This window comes from Labeo rohita, chromosome 16, assembly GCF_022985175.1.
Source record: "Labeo rohita strain BAU-BD-2019 chromosome 16, IGBB_LRoh.1.0, whole genome shotgun sequence".
NCBI lineage: Eukaryota > Metazoa > Chordata > Actinopteri > Cypriniformes > Cyprinidae > Labeo > Labeo rohita.
The window spans coordinates 14636008-14656406 of NC_066884.1; the positions used below are offsets into that span (position 1 = coordinate 14636008).

At 34.6% G+C, this 20399-nt stretch overlaps 1 protein-coding gene across 1 annotated transcript; it reads right to left on the reverse strand.

Annotated features, from left to right (window-relative positions):
* Positions 1–1033: 1033 nt before the first annotated feature.
* wnt4b (wingless-type MMTV integration site family, member 4b) lies at positions 1034–9540 on the reverse strand. The gene is given in 10 exon segments (XM_051131697.1): positions 1034–1752; positions 1888–2050; positions 4070–4210; positions 4293–4435; positions 4516–4647; positions 4880–4964; positions 7445–7495; positions 7497–7599; positions 7805–8002; positions 9123–9540. Coding segments are annotated over 9 exon segments (1077 nt in total). The 5' UTR covers positions 7894–8002; positions 9123–9540; the 3' UTR covers positions 1034–1582.
* Positions 9541–20399: the final 10859 nt, after the last annotated feature.

Here is a 20399-nt window from a genome sequence, read left to right on the forward strand (position 1 = left end):
TTTATTATTATTTATAGAGTGACGGAAACACGCTTCCATACTTTAGTGTGTGCCATACACTGCTATTCAAAAATTTGGGGTCAGATATATTTATCTTTTTAAAGAAACTTACTTTTATTCAGACAGCATCCATAAGTTCATCAAAAGTAACAGTAAAGGCATGTATAATGTTACAAAAGATTTCTGTATCAAATAAATGCTGTTCTTTTGAACTTTTGAACTATTTATTAAAAAGTCCTGGACAAAAACATGGTTTCCACAGAAATATCAAGCGTAAATAATAAATGTTTCTCCAGCACCAAATCAGCATATTAGCATGATTTCTGAAGGATCATGTTACACTGACGACTGGAGTAATGGCTGCTTTGCCATCAAAGGAATAAATTACTTTCAAAAATATAAAAGATGTAAAAGTTGTTTTTGATCAAATATAATCAAACTGAAGTAAATCCTTCAGCATTTCTCACATTATCACAGTTTATTCGCTATAGTTTAGAAAATGGTATGACAAGAACTCAGTTAAATTGTTTCAGAACAAATTCGTCTTGATAATGTCAGATAACTTTGATAGAAAGGTATGAATTACCATTAATGAAAATTTAGACTGGTGTTAGTACGACAATATTTACACAATTATCAATACTTTGTTGACCAATTACCAAGCAATACTTAATTTTTTTTAGTCTGTGGTGTAAAATGATCACATTAGCAATTAAAGAAAAAACACTTAAGCAAACATGGTCAGGTCAAAGTGTTTGAATAATTTTTGGTCCCAAACTTTTATAAATATTACTGGTAGAATTTTTGGGTATAAAATGTCACAATTTACTTTATACAAATAAATGAACTATAATGTCTTGCACCCACTAGTAAAAAAAATATCAAAAATTACATCTGGTGTCTGAATAATTTTTGGTTGACTGAATATGGTGAACCTTAGAGACTTTTTAGAACATCTTATCAACCCGAACATTCTAAATTTAATTCATAATAAACAAACACAGCATCTTTCCACATGTAGGATGTCAAACAACTTTATTTTAGGACATAGATTTTAAAAATGAGACTGTGGCAATAAATGAGCCTCTATGTAATAGAACAAGCCGAAACAAAATACAGCTAAATCCGGAGAGTTTGCAGGTGGAAGATAATGCCGCACAGGCATGATGAACTCAAATAAATAAACACAATCAGCAAAACTGAAAAGAAATTATAAATACAGTAAACAAGGAAAGAGCAACTCTACACTAGAATTTAATGCTATGGCCTCAGACTAAACTATCATTATTCTTTTGCCATTATTCAGAGGTTAATCTCAGCTTTAAGAGCGTTGTCTGAGCAAGTTAGTTAATGGTTTTGCTTTTTATGTGTATTTGATCATTAAAGAAATGTAATGGTGTCTGTAAGTTTCAGTTTAACACTTTGCTTTTCAGAAAAAGTGTGATATGTCACATTTAAAATAAGTCACCGAGTAGAGAACATGATGCAGGAAGTTTTAAAAGGGTTGGTTTGTGGGCATTAATGCAGGCTGGCATGAGATGAGGTGCTTGTGGTGTGGCCGTGCAGTTTCCCTAGGTACGTCTCATTCTCGGCATGTGTGTATGAGCACTGTGTTCTTACACTGCTGGCAGCGAACTGAGCAGCACCAGGAGAATTTACAAGAGCAGCGCTGAACCACCTCAGCCCGGCCTGCTCGAAAACCTGGGCCACAACATAACAGTTCACATCCGTCTGGTGCCAAACGCGAGGTTCCTAGGATGTGGAACAGTAGGAAGGGTGAAGAGTGATAAAATGATAATGAAACCAAGGAAATGATTAAAGAATTAATATTCTGAAATTATAATTACAAAATCTAAGCTTTGTTTTGTGTGTTTTTTACACTTTTACCATTACAACGTCGCCCTGCAGTGCCAGGAATGCCATTGTCTGGATCCAAGCGGCAGAAATCTGGTGAAGAAGCTAAGTAGACCAGGTCCCGTGCAGCTGGTGGCTTCACTTGGGGGTCCCGTGGAAGGAGAGCCGTGCGAGAGCCCACACGTGTCAGCCGTACCTAAGTAGAAAGTACGACCATGACTCTTGACCTTAGATAGAGATACAGTTGAAGTCAAAAGTTTACATACACCTTTTTGAAATCCATCTTTTCACTCTGAGGACAACTGAGGGACTTGTATGCAGCTATTGCAGAAGGTTCAACTGCTCACTGATGCTCCAGAAGGAAAAACAATGCATTAAGAGCTGGGACGTGAAAACTTTTGAACAGAATGTTGAACAGATGTTTACATTTTTCTTATTTTGCCTAAATATCATATTTTATTTATTTATATATTATATATTTAGTACTGCCCTCCAGAAGCTACAGAAGATACTTTCCCAGAAGACAAAATAAGTTAAATTTACCCTGCTCTTTAAATTCAAAAAGTATTCACCCTCTGGCTCCTAATGCATTGTTTTTCCTTCTGGAGCATCAGTGAGCATTTGAGCCTTCTGTAATAGTTGCATATGAGTCCCTCAGTTGTCCTCAGTGTGAAACGATGGATCTCAAAATCATACAGTCGTTGTTGGAAAGGGTTCAAATACACAAAAATGTTGGAAAACCAAAGAATCTGTGGGACCTGAAGGACTTTTCTGAAGAAAGGGACTCATGAACAACTATCACTAAACAAAACAAAACAAAACAAAAAAAACACAGCTGTGTATCATTCAGGTAATAATACAGTGTTAAAAATTGCATGTAAGTGTATGTTAACTTTTGAACATGGTCATTTTTGTACATTATTTTTCTCTATTGTAAACTTTTGTTTTCTACTGCGTTTACACTGCCTTCAACAATACTGGAATGGCCTATGCAGCATTACATGTATCCTTCACAGAGAATGCAGTCCAATAATGTATTGTGAGAACTCCAAAAGCCATCAAAGATGGTGGATTACATTCAGTGCTTTGAAATATTGACTATTTTACCTACAGTATGTGCTACATATTGTTGTTGGGTGGAGACAACCCACAGCTTTACTATTTTTTTTATAATAAACATGTTCAACAGTGGGATTACCCATGATTCTGCAAAGAAATATCCACCAACTGTTGAATTGCGATAAGATAAGTTAAGATAAGATAAAACTCTTTAGCACCACCCTCTCCTATGATATACTGTAATCGAGTCATTTTCCTATGCTCTTAGGCTATATATATGCATATTTTGCAATAAACAAAATATATGGTTTCTACAGCAATAGTGAACAGCTTTAAAACACTAGTTTGATATTTCTCCCTTTTTTTATCTGACTTTATCATTCGCAGTGTTTCATGGGATTGTAGATATTTCTTATTGGCTTGGTTTATGGCTTATAACACTTCCAACAAATACTTTTTAAAGATCCCTATGGGAAAAATGAATAGGAAAAACACTTCTAGAGGAACCAAGGCTGCTAAACCCAAAAACTAAAACCAAACTCATTAGAAAAACAATCACTTGAACATACATCAGCATGATAAGAACTACGTAAAATAACAGAAACCATGATCTCTGAGAAAATGTATCCACCTTTTTCTTCCTGTAAGAGTGGGTGTGGCCATTTGTAAATTGAATGGGTCTGGCTTCCTGTCTTATTCACTTCCAGCTATTTTTAGCTGTACAAAACTGCTCATTTTGCTGGTTGTTACTGTAAACTAGTGTGTCATACCATATTATTGTAATGTCTTATCTTAATTAGTAAGATAATATGTCATTTATGTAGTGCAAACAGTTTTACCGTTTACTGCAGATTGTTATTATTCTTGTTATTTCCCTACAGTGGCTAATGAACCGGAAGTCTCGTACATTCAAAGGAAACATTAGTTTGGCACACGTCCCATTCATTTGCAAGGAGAGGGTGGGTTTATGACTTATATTGCAGCCGGCCACCAGGGGGCGATCAAAATATTTCTGCTTCATTTTGCAGAATGTGTGTGCCACACTTGGTTCCAAATCAATCACTTGTGAGATTCTTCCTTAGAAGATAGCTACCCATGTAGGCAGTAGTCAGCTAGGCAGCTCAGTAGTTTTTGGAACAGAGCCACTGTCACATACCTCTGTAGCTCCATCGAAGCGTTCTTTTAGCACAGCACCCACCCGGCGGAACGGAGGCATGACCTTCCAGCAAGTTCTGAGCTCACAGGACCCCGAAACACCATGACACTTACACTCAACCTGCATGTTATGGAGGATCGCCTGAACAAATATAAAGAACATGAAAACCAATAAGCAGTTGACGATGAGTATTTAATGTCAATACGTGAAACATCTCACTTGCCTTCCGTCCTGCTTCATTATTGTGAATATTCATTAGCGGCCGCCCTGATGACATGCCTTTAGCTCTCTCTGGCTCGTCCACAAAGGTCTGAGAGAATGCAACGCCATAGGACAGATTATCAGAGCAACCCGACCACTGGAAACCTAAGGGTGAGTGAGAGGCATATTTTTGGCATAAGTTTATTTGTGTGAATTATTGGTTATTGATGTGTTTCAGTACGCACCTTCAGGACTGACCCCCCTGACCTTTCGGTCACAGCCGCACCTCTCCAGTTCTCCCCTGCTACAGCCCCGAGTCACAGCCACAGCAACTGCTGCTGATGAAAGAGCATGTACAAAAGCCGCCTCACGGGTGCCTGCAGAGGTGCATAAGTGGAACAGGACTATGTTAAACTAAACCTGAACCTGTAAAATAATTGGTCTTCTAAATTACATTAAATTAAAAAGCTTAAATTAAAAACACTTTTATTTTATTATACCCCATACTTGACCCATGACGGTAAGGTTATATTGAAAGTTGCAGCATAAACTAATGACATAATCCAATCTGTTCTGATACTGTATGTTGTGACATCATTTCACTGTAACCTTGGTTCATGACTCGTCCAAAAATATTGATCCCGCGAGGGGTGGTGGAACAGTTCCAGCGGCGGTTTCTGAACTGGTGTTGACACTGCAGTGGTTAAAATGCAACAAATAGCTGTAAGTCAGAGTTTATGAAACTTTTTAAGTTTAAAGGTTAAGGCTCATTTCAATAGCCCAAGACTATTCGTGGGCCAAAATGTGACCTGGGCTAGTTGTCAAAAAAAAAAAAAAAACATTGAGAGAATAAAAATGGTTTCTGTGAAATGGTTCTCAGGGCTGCCAACTTTTGAGTTCAACTTGGAGTGAGAATTCCCACAGCGGGATGGGTGGGGAATTTATTTGGGGTTGATTTGTATTTAAAAAAAAATTATATATTAAAAGTTTTATCTGACATCTGGATATGCCTAGCATTTTCGTCATAAGATTATGTAAAATAACTGCTGTTGTGCTGCAAATCTATTAACTTTTCACCACAACAAGAATAGCAATGTACAGTGAAAATAAATGATTATAACAGCATTTAATTCTCCACAGAAGTTTTTTGGATTTTAGTATGAATACAGCCTTAATGTTATCTTTAAGCTAGTGTGTTTCAAAACAATGAGAAAATTCGCATTTACAAGATAAAACTTTTCAAAACTTACAGTCTCTAACTTTTGCCAGTATGGATCAACGATTTTGATGACATCACCCTACACTTCAGCTTCTCATCAAACTTTCTGTCCAATCAAACGCTCTCTAGAATCTGACGCGTCCCGCCCCTATAAACAGCTATAAAGCTGCGACTGAAGCTCATGGTCTCTTGTTCATAGAGTGATTAGTATTTTCTGTACGGCGAATGGGACGATTCATACGGTGTAAATATGCATTCTGTTGAAACGATTCAAGTCTGGTTTCATGCTGTTTTACACGAACCGCCGCAGTGCGCACACACTTCCGGTCCAGAGACACCATAGCACGGAGCGGATCACACTGTATGCGCAACTTGGCGCAGACCATAAAACGTTTTGGACCCATCTGAATTCTACACAGCATGCTATATTTTAAAGCAAAATGGATGAGATTGTCAGACGCTGTTAAATGCGGCTTTGCTGAGTTCAACGATATAAACGAAATATTGGCTATTTTTTGCTATTAACTATTGGCTTTGCTATTAACTATTAAGCGATTACATCGCTTAATTTTGACAAATTATATTTTTCTCCCATTCGAAAATGAATCCCGCATTTATGTGAGGGATGAGGAAACTCCAGAAACTTTACTGCTTGTAAAGTGTAACTATACAGGCGTTAGCAGCACAAAAAACTAAACTTTTATTCAAATTGCGAACAGATTATATTTAGCCTAGAAAGTGCAAAAAAGGCCTTCCTTTATAAACACTAAAAAGGTGTCACTTCAATTCATCGTGATCCCACAAAGTTCCTTAATAATCAATAAATCTCTAGTGAAATAATTTGTGAACGTGCAGAACAAAATCTGGAATTTAGCCGTGAGTGAATTCTGACTCAGCCAATCAGAAGTGTTCAAGAATCAGCTATGTCTGTGATTGGCTACATTGATCAACGGTTCAAAAACACGTTGTAAAAAGAAACTTTCGATGTTCTCCACAAATACAACACAGATATGCACTGAAGCCTTTACCAAATCTATTTCGCCAATATCGTATTATTAGATTTTAAAGTTAGGGTGGTTTTCACTGCATGATTAAATAGACGCATGGCGTGAAAACATGAGAAAAGTGTCAACTGACTCTTCATTGGGAATTTGATTGACAGGTGATCTGACCAATTATAACCCCATAACTGCCATTTTTGTTAAACAAACAAACCAGAGTAGATTAACATCGGTGGACTTGAACTTGAAAAATGGAAAAAAACAAAATATATTCTCTGTTGTTCATTTTTATTTTATGCTATAATTAGTAAAGAGAAAGAGATGATCAGTTCACGTGCCTGTTGAACAACTGTTTTGAAACAAATGATTCAAAAAAAGAAAGCTTTGTGAAGCAATGCTTCGAAAGTGTCAGTCTCACACGCAATGCTTAAGAGTTGGCAGCCCTGAATTCAATCAATGAACAACATTTTATTTTTTTAGGGCAAGTAGAAATGTACCAAGACTTTGAAGTATGTACTTACACTAAAATTTGAATTAAAATATATAAAATGAAAGACTTAAGATGCAAAACCAGCTAAAAGCCATCTCGGTCAAAAATGAGATAATGTGAACAGAGTGAATGCTCCTGACACATATTATACGTCCGTCAAATACTTTTACTTCAAACTCGCTAAATTCCAGCCTCAGCCCAATCAGAAGTACCAGTACTTACATAGAAACCTATACAAAGTAGCCAGAAAGAAATGCTCATTTTAAAGAAATACGTCAGATGGATTTAGAGGCTTTTGCATCTGAACTCTTTAAATACACTAAAACTGTCATTAAAAAAAAATAAAATCAACGTAAGAAAAAAGTGACAATGTGCCCCAGGCCTTCACTATAAACATTTTTGACATGATACATAATACAGAAATGTCAGTATTATGTTCACAAAATTGCCATTGTGAGTCTCACCTCCTCAATGACCATCTCTGCAGCCTTTCGCACGGACTCCATGACCTCCCCCCCGTGCCCGGCACACCCCAACTTGGCCTGGTGTCAACCCCCTCAGACGGCCACATGGTTCTGCACCAGACACAGGGCGCGAGCGTGGCAGACGTGCCAGAGAACTACAGAGCCAATACAGCACAGTAAGAACATGGAAAATACATCAAACACAAAACAAAAAAAGCCAAAAAACAGATATATAAATTAAAGGACAATGTTGTGTAGGTGAACTGACAACAGCAGGGAGAAGAAATGAGTAGAAACAATGAGACCATCTTTTACAAGTTATGGCATTACAAACAAACGCTTTCACACAAGCCAACTTACAGCCAGTTGGTTGCCATGGTGAGGTGGGGTGCCCATAGCAACAGCAGGAGGAGTCGTCCCGTGAGAGTCACGGAGGAGACCGTTGGCATCAGATTGCCTGTCTGTCTGACTACCTGTCTGTCTCTGAATTAGTGATCAACTCCTGTTTGTTTCAGTCTTACAGCTGTGCCTGTTACGTTGGGGTTGTTCCCCTCATATCTGTCAAAATCAATAGACAGGAAATTACATTACTGATTTTTAACTTATTGTGTGATATAATTTTATGATATTACATGAAATTAATCGACTTTAATTAGCAAAAACTTGAACTGCTCTTACTTAATCACTACTTTTATGCATATGCATGACTGGTATAATAGCAATTACATTGTTACAGATTATGACTGGCTAGGGTTGCAAAGGGGTGGAAAATTTCCAGTAAATTTCCAGAAACATTCCAAAAAATCCCAAAAACTTCTAAAAAATCCTGGAAAGTTTCCAAAATTCCTGGAATGTTTCTGAAATTTACTGGAAATAAAATAACTATTTTCTATTTGCATATATTTTAAGATGTAATTTATTTGTGATTTCAAAGTTGCATTTTTAGCATCAGAAACATTTATTATTATTATTAGTATGTTGAGCTGAGTAGATTTTTTCAGGTTTCTTTGCTGAATAGAAAGTTCAGAAGAACAGCATTTATCTTAAATAGAAATCTTTTGTAACATTATACAAAAATGTCTTATCAATTTTTAATCAGCTAAATAAAAATATTCATTTCTATAATTTCTTTCCCAAAAAAACTGACTTCAAGCTTTTGAATGGTATAGTGTATAATGTTACAAAAGCTTTTTACTTCAGATAAATGCTGATCTTTGGATCTTTCTATTCATCAAAGAATCCTGAAAAAATGTACTGAACTGTTTTAAATATTGATAATAATAAAAATGTTTCTTGAACAGCAAATCAGCATGTTAGAATGATTTTTGAAGTATCATGTGACACGGAAGACTGGAGTAATGATGCTGAAAATGTAGCTTTGATCACAGGAATAAATTACATTTTAAAATATATTCAAATAGAAAACAGTTATTTTAAATAATAAAAATATTTCAACATTTTACTATTTTTGCTGTACTTTGGATCAAATAAATGCAGGCTTGATGAGCAGAAGAAACTTCTTTAAAAAAAATCATACTGTTCAAAATCTTTTGACTGGTAGTGTATATATTTTTGTTGCTTAATGAGCATAATACAGTCTATACAAGGCAATTCAAGAAATTCAAACAAAATAGGTATAGTGAAATAAAGATTTTAAAATAAATGAATAAATCTTTACCGCTTTGAAGTCCAAAAGGATCCAAAATATTCCTGTTGATGAACCGCTCAAATTAAGTTTCAAATCTCCTAATTATCCCAATTTATCATCAGTTGGATCTAATGGAATTATTTCCATTAATTCCACATACGTTTTGAAGATAAAATGCCTCTAAGTTGTAATCTTATTGTCACACAGAGAGAGATATTCATCTTATGACATTGTCACCTATAACAACAACAGCAAAAAAATCTCTTAATATCTCTGGTTGATTAAAATGATTAGAACCCCTTTATGATATCCTTTATCCCTTGTCCTAGCTAACTAAAAAAATATTTCAAAATAACATTTTTATCCTAAGAAAGCACTTCCATTTCCTTCAGATCTGTATCGGGATATGGGAGAAAAAAGTTGCCGGTAATCCAATTTGTCCACCAAAATAAGCAAATCCAAAGGTCAAAAACAGATAAGTGTGGATGGAGTGATGGTAGTGGGGTTATAAAGGAAGGATGGATAAAGGGTGGGAGGGTTGGAGACCTCATGGAGGGGAGGGGTGAAGGTTTAGGCCATAGTACATTAACATTGAGGGATGAGCTTGCACTCATTGTCCAATTTACTCAGGACGTAATATGTGACCTCTGCTTAATGAGTCCCGCAGGATGGTGCCTTCGACTCGTGGGATTATACAAATGCTAACACGCTCGACTGTGTGTTTGTATTTGTGTTGTGCGTCAAAAAGAGGGCAAGTGACCAAAAGTCGAGTGCCAAATCGCTGTCTAAATGCATACATCTGTGTGCAAGTCAGTGTGAGAGAGAGGGAGGGAATTCCTTTTGTCAGTGCATGTGACTCAAGCATCTGTTACCTAGTATCAGTGAAGGCTGCATCGGAATATGCTGCCCTTAAATCCTGAGACTCTCACAAAAGAGTTGCGCGTGAAAGCCAGCGGAAATTGACGGAGAAATATGTGCCGTAACAATAAATAACCTGATAGATAGAACAGCAGGGGAAGGGCGCTCAGACCTGTCCTGAAACGGGCCTGTGTGAACGTGTCTTACCTAATGTTTAATTTTCCCAAACTTTTGTTGCTCTTTTTACGAGTGTCCCCCCCTCCCCCTTTCTTTCCTCTCTCTGCCCTGCTCCCTCTTTTTCTCTCTCTCCATATTGTCTTCGAAGAAGGGATGACATTTAGACAAGGAGGAGAAAACACAGTGCTGACAAATATTAGAACTGAGGCAAATAAATCACCAGAGAGAGAGAGAGAGAGAGAGAGAGAGAGAGAGAGAGAGAGAGAGAGAGAGAGAGAGAGAGAGAGAGAGAGAGAGAGAGAGAGAGAGTTCATGGATCTACCGTGGCCCCCAAAAAGTACTTGGTCACTTAAAGGGAAAGTTCACCCAAAAATACAAATTCTGCCGTCATTTACTTACCTTCCACTTGATCCAAACCTGTATGAGTTTCTTTATTCTGTTGAACTCAAAAGAAAATATTTTGAAGTATGTTGGTAATCAAACAGCTGACGGTAGCCACTGACTACCATAGTATTTTTTTTCCATACTGTGGACGTCAGTGGCTACCATTAACTGTCTGACTAACATTCTCTAAAATATCTTCTTTTCTACATAAGGAGGAAACTCATATAGGTTTTTGACAACTTGAGGGTGAGTAAATAACAGAATTTTCATTTTTGAGTGAAGTAGCCCTTTAAGTCACAGTTTAAAACTAAATTATTAAATGAGGTAGGACCTAAAAACAATTAGAAAACTGAATTCTGAGCAATTACTTATACAAAGATAACTATGGACATTTTTACTAACATTTGCTATCAGACAGAAAGTGTCAAAATTTGTGTCTTTAATTTCAACGGTCTCTCGCTTTTTAAAAATTGTTTTAAACCTTACAAACATCATTTATACATTTCTTTAAAACAAATTCCATTTTGCATTTTTTTTTTTAAATATTTTTTTGGTATATAAGCTGTTATGTGATGTAAAATTTTACAATTAAAAATAAGTTTAAATGCATTTAGCTTTTGTGGCTAAATATAATAAAATCATTTATTTTCTCTTATAAGCATTTACTCTTTCCAGTAAAATTGTAAATTTATACAACAATTAAAACAATAATTTTTACATTTTGTCCTGAATATTCAGAAATGTTATACTTAATTACATAATTATATATATTTATTTATTTAAATTACATAATTATATGTTTACACTTAATTACATAGTTATTTTGCTTTTTAAATCTGCAATAATACTTTTTTATACATTTACACTACCAAAAGTTTACACTATCAAAAGTTTTTAAACAGCAAGATTTTTAATGTTTTTTAAAGAAGTCTCTTCTGCTCGCCAAGCCTGCATTTGATCCAAAATACAGCAAAACAGTAATATTTTGAAATATTTGATTTTTGATATTTGATATTTAAAAAATATATAAATACATTTTTATTTATATATTTTTTTATATAATATAATGTAATTTATGTAATTGATCAAAGCTAAATTTTCAGCATCATTATGATCCTTCAGAAATCATTCTAATATGCTGATTTGCTGTTCAGTAAACATTTTATTATTATTATTGTTATTAATATTTAAAACCATTCTTTGATGAATAGAAAGATAAAAAGCTAAAATAAAAAGACATTTATAATGTTACAAAAGATTTCTATTTCAGATACATGCTGTTCTTCTGAACTTTCTATTCATCAAAGAAATCAGAAAAAATTCTACTGTTTTCAGCATAATAATAATAATAATAATAATAATAATACATTTTTTAAGCAGCAAACCAGAATATTAGAATGATTTCTGAAGGAGTATAATGATGCTGAAAATTTAGCTTTGATATCACAGGAATAAATAAAATTTTTAAATATATTCAAAGAGAAAAGAGTTATTTTAAATAGTAAAAATATTTCAACATTTTACCGTTTTTGCTGTATTTTGTATCAAATAAATGCAGGCTTGGTGAGAAGAAGAGACTTCTTTAAAAAACATTAAAAATCTTACTGTTCAAAAACTAATTACCGGTAGTGTACATTTACAAAAACTGCTTTCTAAGATGTATCTCTACAGATCTTGTTAAAATGTTACAGAACCGTTTATTTACTTAAATACACCTCTAAGTCTGTCTTTACTGCTGAACTCTCCTGCACCTCAGCAAGCAAATAAATAACTGTGCCCCCGTACAGATTCACTGCCTTTCTCTCCATTTGAGCAGTGTCCCCTATCTCTCCCCTCCCTTGCACTTTTTCACCCCTCTTCTCGTCGTATTCTCTCTTTGTGTCTTGCTGTCCTTCGCAGTGACGTCTTGCACTGTCTCCCCCAGCAACACCATGGTGACCCGCACCCCCATGTCATGTCCGGCGCCTCTCTTCTCCTCATCTCTTCATCCGCTCAGCCTTTGCTCGTAAATAAAATCTCTTCTTTTTAAATCAAGTGTCCCATCTGTCCGAATCTGTTTTACGCTCTCATCTGAGATGTCACAGTGGCTAATTGTGGTTGTTTCGTGTGATTTAACATGGGGTTCAGGTGGACACCTGTGCTGGACTATGAGTTACAGTTTAACAATGTTACTGATTATTGGAGAATATTATATTTTATTGTATATGTATGTATGTCTATGTGTGTGTGTGTGTGTGTGTGTATTTTTTAAATAATTAAATAATATTAAACGTGTATATATATATATATATATATATATATGTGTGTGTGTGTGTGTGTGTGTGTGTGTGTGAAATATGAATGTGAATTATTACAATGTAATACAATGTTTTTTCTATTTTAATATACATTAAAGTCTAATTTATAACCTTTGATCAAAGCAAAATTTTCAGCATCATTACTCCAGTATTCAGTGTCACATGATCCTTCAGAAATCATTCTAATATGCATTCTAATATAAAAATGTACATACATACTGTATATGTGTATATATAATTACAAATTCATTTATCCGTATATATATTTTTTAAATCATTTATTAATATTTATTTAAATTAATCTACATATTTGTGTTTATAAATTCATTTGTATATATAATAGAATAAATCATTTTAATAATGAATAATTATTAATATAATTAATATAAATTCATTTTAATTAATAATTACAGGTTAAGTGTTGTTGATTTTTAAGAACATTCTATTTTAATGTATAAGCATCTATGTATGTATGTCTATATCTGTTTTCAAACAATTCAATAATATTAAACATTAATATGCATATTTCTATACTAATGTGTATGTGTGTATTATTTACATATGCTGTATGTGTGTGTATATAATTACAAATTCATTTATATGTATACATTTTAAAAAATAATTCTTTAATATTAAAATTAATCTACAGATTTGTTTATAAATTCATTTTTATATATAATAAATAATTAAATAATTATCTAATATAAATAATTATCTAATAAATCAGTTTATTAATGAATAATTATTCAGCAATAAATATAAATACATTTCTATATGTGTATTTTTAAAAAAATCCAATAATATTTAACATTAATCTACATGTTTTTATGTTAATATAACTAAACAATTAATTTTGTATATATAAGTTGTATGTGTATAATTTATTACAAATTCTTTTTATCTGTATATATTTTTAAATAATGAATTATTTTAATTAATCTACATTTTTATGTTTATAAATTTATTTGCATATATAATAATTAACCATTAATTAAATAATAATTTAATATAATTATATAATACATAATTTTAATAATAAATAATTCATCAATAAATATAAATTTAATTACAGTTTAATAGTGTTACTGATTATTTGAGAATACTATATTTTAAGGAATATGTATTTATGTATGTATGTGTGTATTTTGAAATAATTCAATAATTTTAAACGTTAATCTATGTTATTAATCTGTTATTTTTATGTTAATATAATCAAACAATTGTATGTATAAGTGTATATATATATATATATATATATATATATGTATGTATCATGTAAGCATATTTGAATATATACTGTGTTTATATATAATTACATTCATTTAGCTGTATATATTTTTAAATAATTAAATCATATTTTAATTAATCTACATATTTGTATGCTTATAAATTAATTAGTATATATAATTAATAATCAGTAGATATAAATATAATTATAAAAATAATAAATTGTTATATTTATTTATTAATATATATTCTGATTAGTATTATTTATTTGTATATGTAATTTGAATTAAAATATATATTATATAATTTGTAACCAATTTGCATATGTGTGTGTATATATATATATATATATATATGTGTGTGTGTGTGTGTGTGTGTGCGCGTGTATGCTGTTAGAACATTAGAACATGCATTTGTACTGTAACAGCACAACATGACAGCACACAGTGATTATTATTGGATGGCTTGTTGACCTCATTCTGGAACGCTTGCACTGGGTTACGCAGACCACTGAGAGAATATTATGGGATGGAACTGACAGCCCTCCAATCTGGCAATCCCTCCCATCCAACCCAATATTCCATAAACTACACACAGTCACTCAGTCCTCTGTAAGAAATGAATGAATGCCAGAATGACTTTCTGTAAAGCATTGCTGAGTCCTGTTAATTTTAAATTAAGATGTCAGTAACTGCTCTGTTCTAGTTTACAAGACCTAAAGTGAAATGTTCATGCTCTTTGTTTGTGAGTGATGCAGTTTACTGTCTCATCCATCCATCTCGCCACTGGATGTCCTCACTGCTCTTTTAATGAGAGGACGGCGATGCTAGAATATTTGTGCTTGTTGCAGTATTGGTATTGGTCATCACCTGGAACAAGCATTTATTATAGTAGCACATGCACACAGACGCTTCGTTTTAACTGTGTCCACAGTGTCAACATTCCTCTGATCTTCAGGAGAATATTATGGGATGGGAGTGAGTGTGGTGGTGGGGGCTGGGGGCTGCAGAGTGAATCCCCCCCACCTCCCTTAACAGTCTGCCACGATTGGTGACTGTGAGCTACACCTAAGCCCCCCAACCCCCCCGACCCCCACCAATCACCATGGTGACTGATCTACTTTAAGCAGAAGGGTGTGCATAAGCATGTGTGTGTGTGTTGGGGGCACATGCACCTCAAGCACTGATGCATTCTGCTGCTGTACAGGAGAGATACACTGTGGTGTCAAAAACAGAGAGCTTTGTCAAAGGTGGATAGGACATTCAGAACACAGTACAATGAAATAAGCCTAGAGCTATCTCTCCTCTGCTGCATATTAAAGACAAAGGAAAAAGACTTATTTGTAGCATTCATTAGACTGCAGTTTCTCAGATATACGATCTGAATGAACAAACTGTTCAGAGAATACAGTGATCTTCTGTAGAGTGACCTTCTGATTAACCTTTAAGATCCTTTAATAAAATCTTCATAAACCAAGCCATAAGGCCATGATTTGTGATATATGTATGTGTGCGTGTGTCCCTGGACCACAAAACCAGTCGAGAGTAGCACAGGTATATTTGTAGCAATAGCCAACAATACATTGTATGGGTTAAAATGATCAATTTTTCTGTTAAGCCAAAAATTATTCAGATATTAAGTAAAGATCATGTTCCATGAATATATTTAGTACATTTTCTACCATAAATATATCAAAACTTAATTTTTGATTAGTAATATGCATTGCTAAGAACTTCATTTGGACTGTAAAGGCGAATTTGATTTTTTTGGCAGATTCAGATTCCAAATTGTCAAATTGTTGAATCTCAGCCAAATATTGTCCTATCCTAACAAATATCCCATACATCAATGGAAAGCTTATTTATTCATTCTTATGACTGGTTTTGTGGTATACACACACACATCCCCTCAAGTTCAACACCTAAGAGACATAACAGTGAAAAACAAAAACAGCAGATTTTTGAGAAGAGCAGTCATGTTTATTTTCTAAAATAGAAATAAAAACGAACACTTCAACATTGCAATAAATCAAGGTTGACACAACAGCCTCACATCTACAAACGTCTCATCGTAAACAGCGCTGAGCAGTTTAACCAAAAAATCTGTATCACGTTTTTTTAATGGATTCTGGCAATTTGACTGTTTATTGCATTTTTTTCCCTGACTGTGCCTTTATATTAATCAAAAGGCATGAAACAGCTGCAGAGCCACTGCATTTTAATCACAACCCAAACAAATACTACGTGTAACATGAGCAGTTTTTTGATGTAAATTGGATTGTATAATTTCAAAACTTAAGCGAAAATAGAATGATCTGACTTTAGCTTTGTGATATTATACTACATAAAACATACCTGCACGAAACGAAACAGCAGACGGACTGAATGAGACACAAATTCACTCTCTGACAGCAGGTGGCACTTATGGAACAGCAGCAATGCCGCATTTTCTTGGTTACAGCTGTAAACAAAGCAGTGCTGCACTTTTAAAGGTCCTCTGAAGTGCTTTGAAACACGCAGTGTTACTCAATTTGTTGACACAATTTCAACTGAAACAGAAAGACAGGGCGTGACATATACAGCAGTCTCGCCCCCTTTTTAAAATAACCAATGTTTTGTTTATATCACATCTTGGGCTAGGGCCTTTAAGCTCAGTAAAGCTGCATTTGACAGCGTATGACAACCACAGTCTCATCCATATTGCTATAAAATACAGCATTCTGTGTAGAATTCAAATGGGTCCGATATGTTTCATGGTCTGCGCTGACTCGCACATATGGTCCGCTCCACATTATCGCATCTCTGGACCGGAGCAGTGTGTGCTCTGTGGCGGTTCATGTGAAACAGTGTGAAACCAGACTTCTTTCACTCCAGTGGAAAGCATATTTACACTGTCTGAATTGTTCCTTATGTCCTATATAGTGCAATTCACCGTACAGAAAATACTCTAAACTCTGAACAAGTGACCAATTTCAGCCGCAACTTCAGCGTCTATTTATAGCGTAGGGGGCGGGATTTTTTAGATTCTATAGAGCATTTGATTGGACAGAAGTTTGATGAGAAGCTGAAGTGCAGTGTGATGTCATCAAAATCGTTGATCCATATTGGCGGAAGTTAGAAATGGTATGTTTTGAATGCTTATATCTTGTAAATGTGAATTTTCTCATTGTTTTGAAACACACTAGCTTATAGATAACCTTAAGGCTAACATATTCATACTAAAAGCCAAAAAACTTCCATTTTGAAAGAACCACCTTTGTGTTGAATGGTTGTCTCCGCGAAGTGCATTTAAAATCCTTTAATGCACGGCAAGCTATTGATTATCCCGCTTATTCCATGGTCATTTGCCAAGTTATAGACAAGTTAAAACTAGTATTACTCTTTGCAGCGCAATATTTGACAAAAGGGTAAAAATGAATTATTCTCGTCAGATACGGCACATTAACTCTTGCATTCTGCCCGCTTCAAATCAGACACAGAGATTAAATAGTGCGGTAAGATCACATTTATTTGAATTAAAGGAGAAGTCCACTTCCAGAACAACAATTTACAAATAATTTACTCACCCCCTTGTCATCCAAGATGTTCATGTCTTTCTGTCTTCAATCGTAAAGAAATTATGGCTTTTGAGGAAAACATTTTACAATTTTTCTTCATATAATGGACAATTGTGCCCCCGATTTTGAACTTCCAAAATGTAGTTTAAATGCAGCTTCAAAGGACTCTAAACGATCCCAGCCGAGAAAGAAGTGTCTTGTCTAGCGAAACGATCGGTCATTTTTTTCGAAAAAATAAAAATTGTTATACTTTTTAAGCACAAAAGCTGGTGTAGCACAGGCTCTGGGATGCGCGTTCTTGAATGATTCGTTCATTTTGAACGGATCTTTAATGTGACTCGGGAGTAACGAGTCGTCTTGGGGAGTGATTCGTTCAGTCGTGCGTGCGCAACATCCTATTAGGTTCTGTACTGGAATTAGTTCACCTGTTAGCGTATTAGCGAATTAGTTTGACTCAAACCTGAAAACTTGTCAGATAAGAGGTGAGGTGAGCTAATCGTAGACTAAAGACCCAGGTAAACAATGAATTAATCTTTTCTGTTTCTTATAGCATTACAGTTTTGTCTGGTTTGTAGTGTGATCAACGTTTGAGTAAGCAGTAGTTGTCTTAGGGAAGTCACACGTAACATTTTAATTATATTTTGCTAAAATGAACGAAATGACTCGAAAAAAAGATTTGTTCATTTTGCTGAACAAGACTCAAAGGTCCGAGTCGGTAAAATGATCCGATCTTCCCATCACTACTACCAATCACGTCTAAGTTCATCGTCTGTGTACTCCAGCTCAAAAAGGTGGAGAATGGCGAAAAACTACATCTTATTTTCTCCTACAACTTCAGAATCGTCCAACATCGCTGTAGCTTTTTGTTTATAAACAGTGTTTGACTTACTTGCACTTTGTTAGTCTTTGCACGTTCGCTTTGTAAACACTGGGTCTGTAGTTCCACGTGACCTTTCGGCCTGATTCAATAGTACGTAGTGTCGTGAACACACATCTCAGAGCCTGTGCTACACAAGCTTTTGTGCTTAAAAAGTATACAAATTTTTATTTTTGTTTCACTAGGTAAGACCCTTCTTCCTCACCTGGGATCATTTAGAGCCCTTTGAAGCTGCATTTAAACTACATTTTGGAAGTTCAAAATCAGGGGCACAACTGAAGTCCATTATATAAAGAAAAATCCTGAAATGTTTTCCTCAAAAACCATAATTTCTTTACAACTTAAGACAGAAAAGACATGAACATCTTGGATGACAAGGGGGTGAGTAAATTTTTTGTAAATTGTTGTTCTGGAAGTGGAGTTCTCCATTAATTCTAGCATTTATTTCACTTAATTATCGATTGAGAGAGAGACAGTTGTGTGTGCGTTACTTACGTGCTGCGTCTCTCTCTACAAACAATTAATTACTTCAAAAACAGCAATTTTGCTATCTCGTTGCTGAGGAATATAATGTAGCGATCTAGTATCTAGGCTGTTTTATTAATAAAAATCACGGGGAGGTGTTGACAACAAGTTTATGTGTGTGTGTGCGCAGCGCAATCTGCGATGTCCGACCTCTCTGTGTATGTGTGTGTGTTTGTGTGCATCAATTAAAGCAGCACATTAATATAGAACGGTGATTAAACTGACTTGGAACTACCTGTGCATTAATGGTTTTACTGCATACCTGCCAGCCATTCAGAATCCAGTATTCAGACAGAGCATAGAATAAATTCATAAAAACCCCTCAGACCCAGTTCAGTATTTGGTTTCTTTATATTTTTCACACATCGTAAACAGTGAGTTTGATTTGCTTGCTATGGTATTTTCTCTTTATGTTCGTCTTCAGCGTCTCTGCCTTCTACTAATGGCCGTTTACACTTGGTTAATTTGTCTAGTTAAAGAATTAATTGTGTGTTATTAATAATTCTAAAAGTTGTCCAACCATTAGTGAGAAGCGTATGCAGTTAACAGGAATCTTTTCTCAATTAATGATGCTGTTTATTATGATTAGGCATTTGTACCGGGATGCTGGTTTTTAAAACTTCATATGTAATTCGGTTTACCATTTCAACCTGTATATAGCGCTGCACAACTTAAACATCTGCAAACAAATCTCAGTTAAGCTCAAGTGGTAAATCAGCTTCCTTTAAAAAGTTATCTTCAATATAATGGATAAATCAAACATTATTAAGTAAAATGAAATAGTCAAATCATACTTGTACTAGACGTGCTGGTTTCGGCCTCATCTCATGTGAAACACCTGCAATTCAGCAGCTACTAATGCACTTACAATTATGTAAAGCCTAACAACAAGTTGCATAACAACAAAACTCACAAGAACTTGTATGAGTAATTGCATTACTCATTACACATATAGTGGAGTAAAGCGTACATACTCAAACATGTAGTCAATAGAGTTAAAGTTGCTAATATCTTAGATACTCTGAGTACAAACTTGAGAAAAAAAAAAGTTTACTCAATTATTTACTCAATTACAGGGATTACAGTCAGTTGTATCACATTTGAGTAAGAGCAGGAGATGCAATAAAATCTTACATATTTCAGCTGTATTTGTTTTGTGTAAATGACTGGCTAAGCACTAAGTTCCTCTCCTGAGAAACAGTGTACAGTATAAATATAAACAGAGTGCTAAATATATACATCCTGACTGAATTTTTTTATTGTTGCTATAAATAGATATACTCGCTCAAATCTAAACCTTGAATGGATCATGTAAACATTACTTCTGCATTTACTCATATGTGAAGTGCCATTGACCTGTTGTAATGCGGAGGTAGCTGAAGTCAGCAAGTCACAGGAGTTCAGAC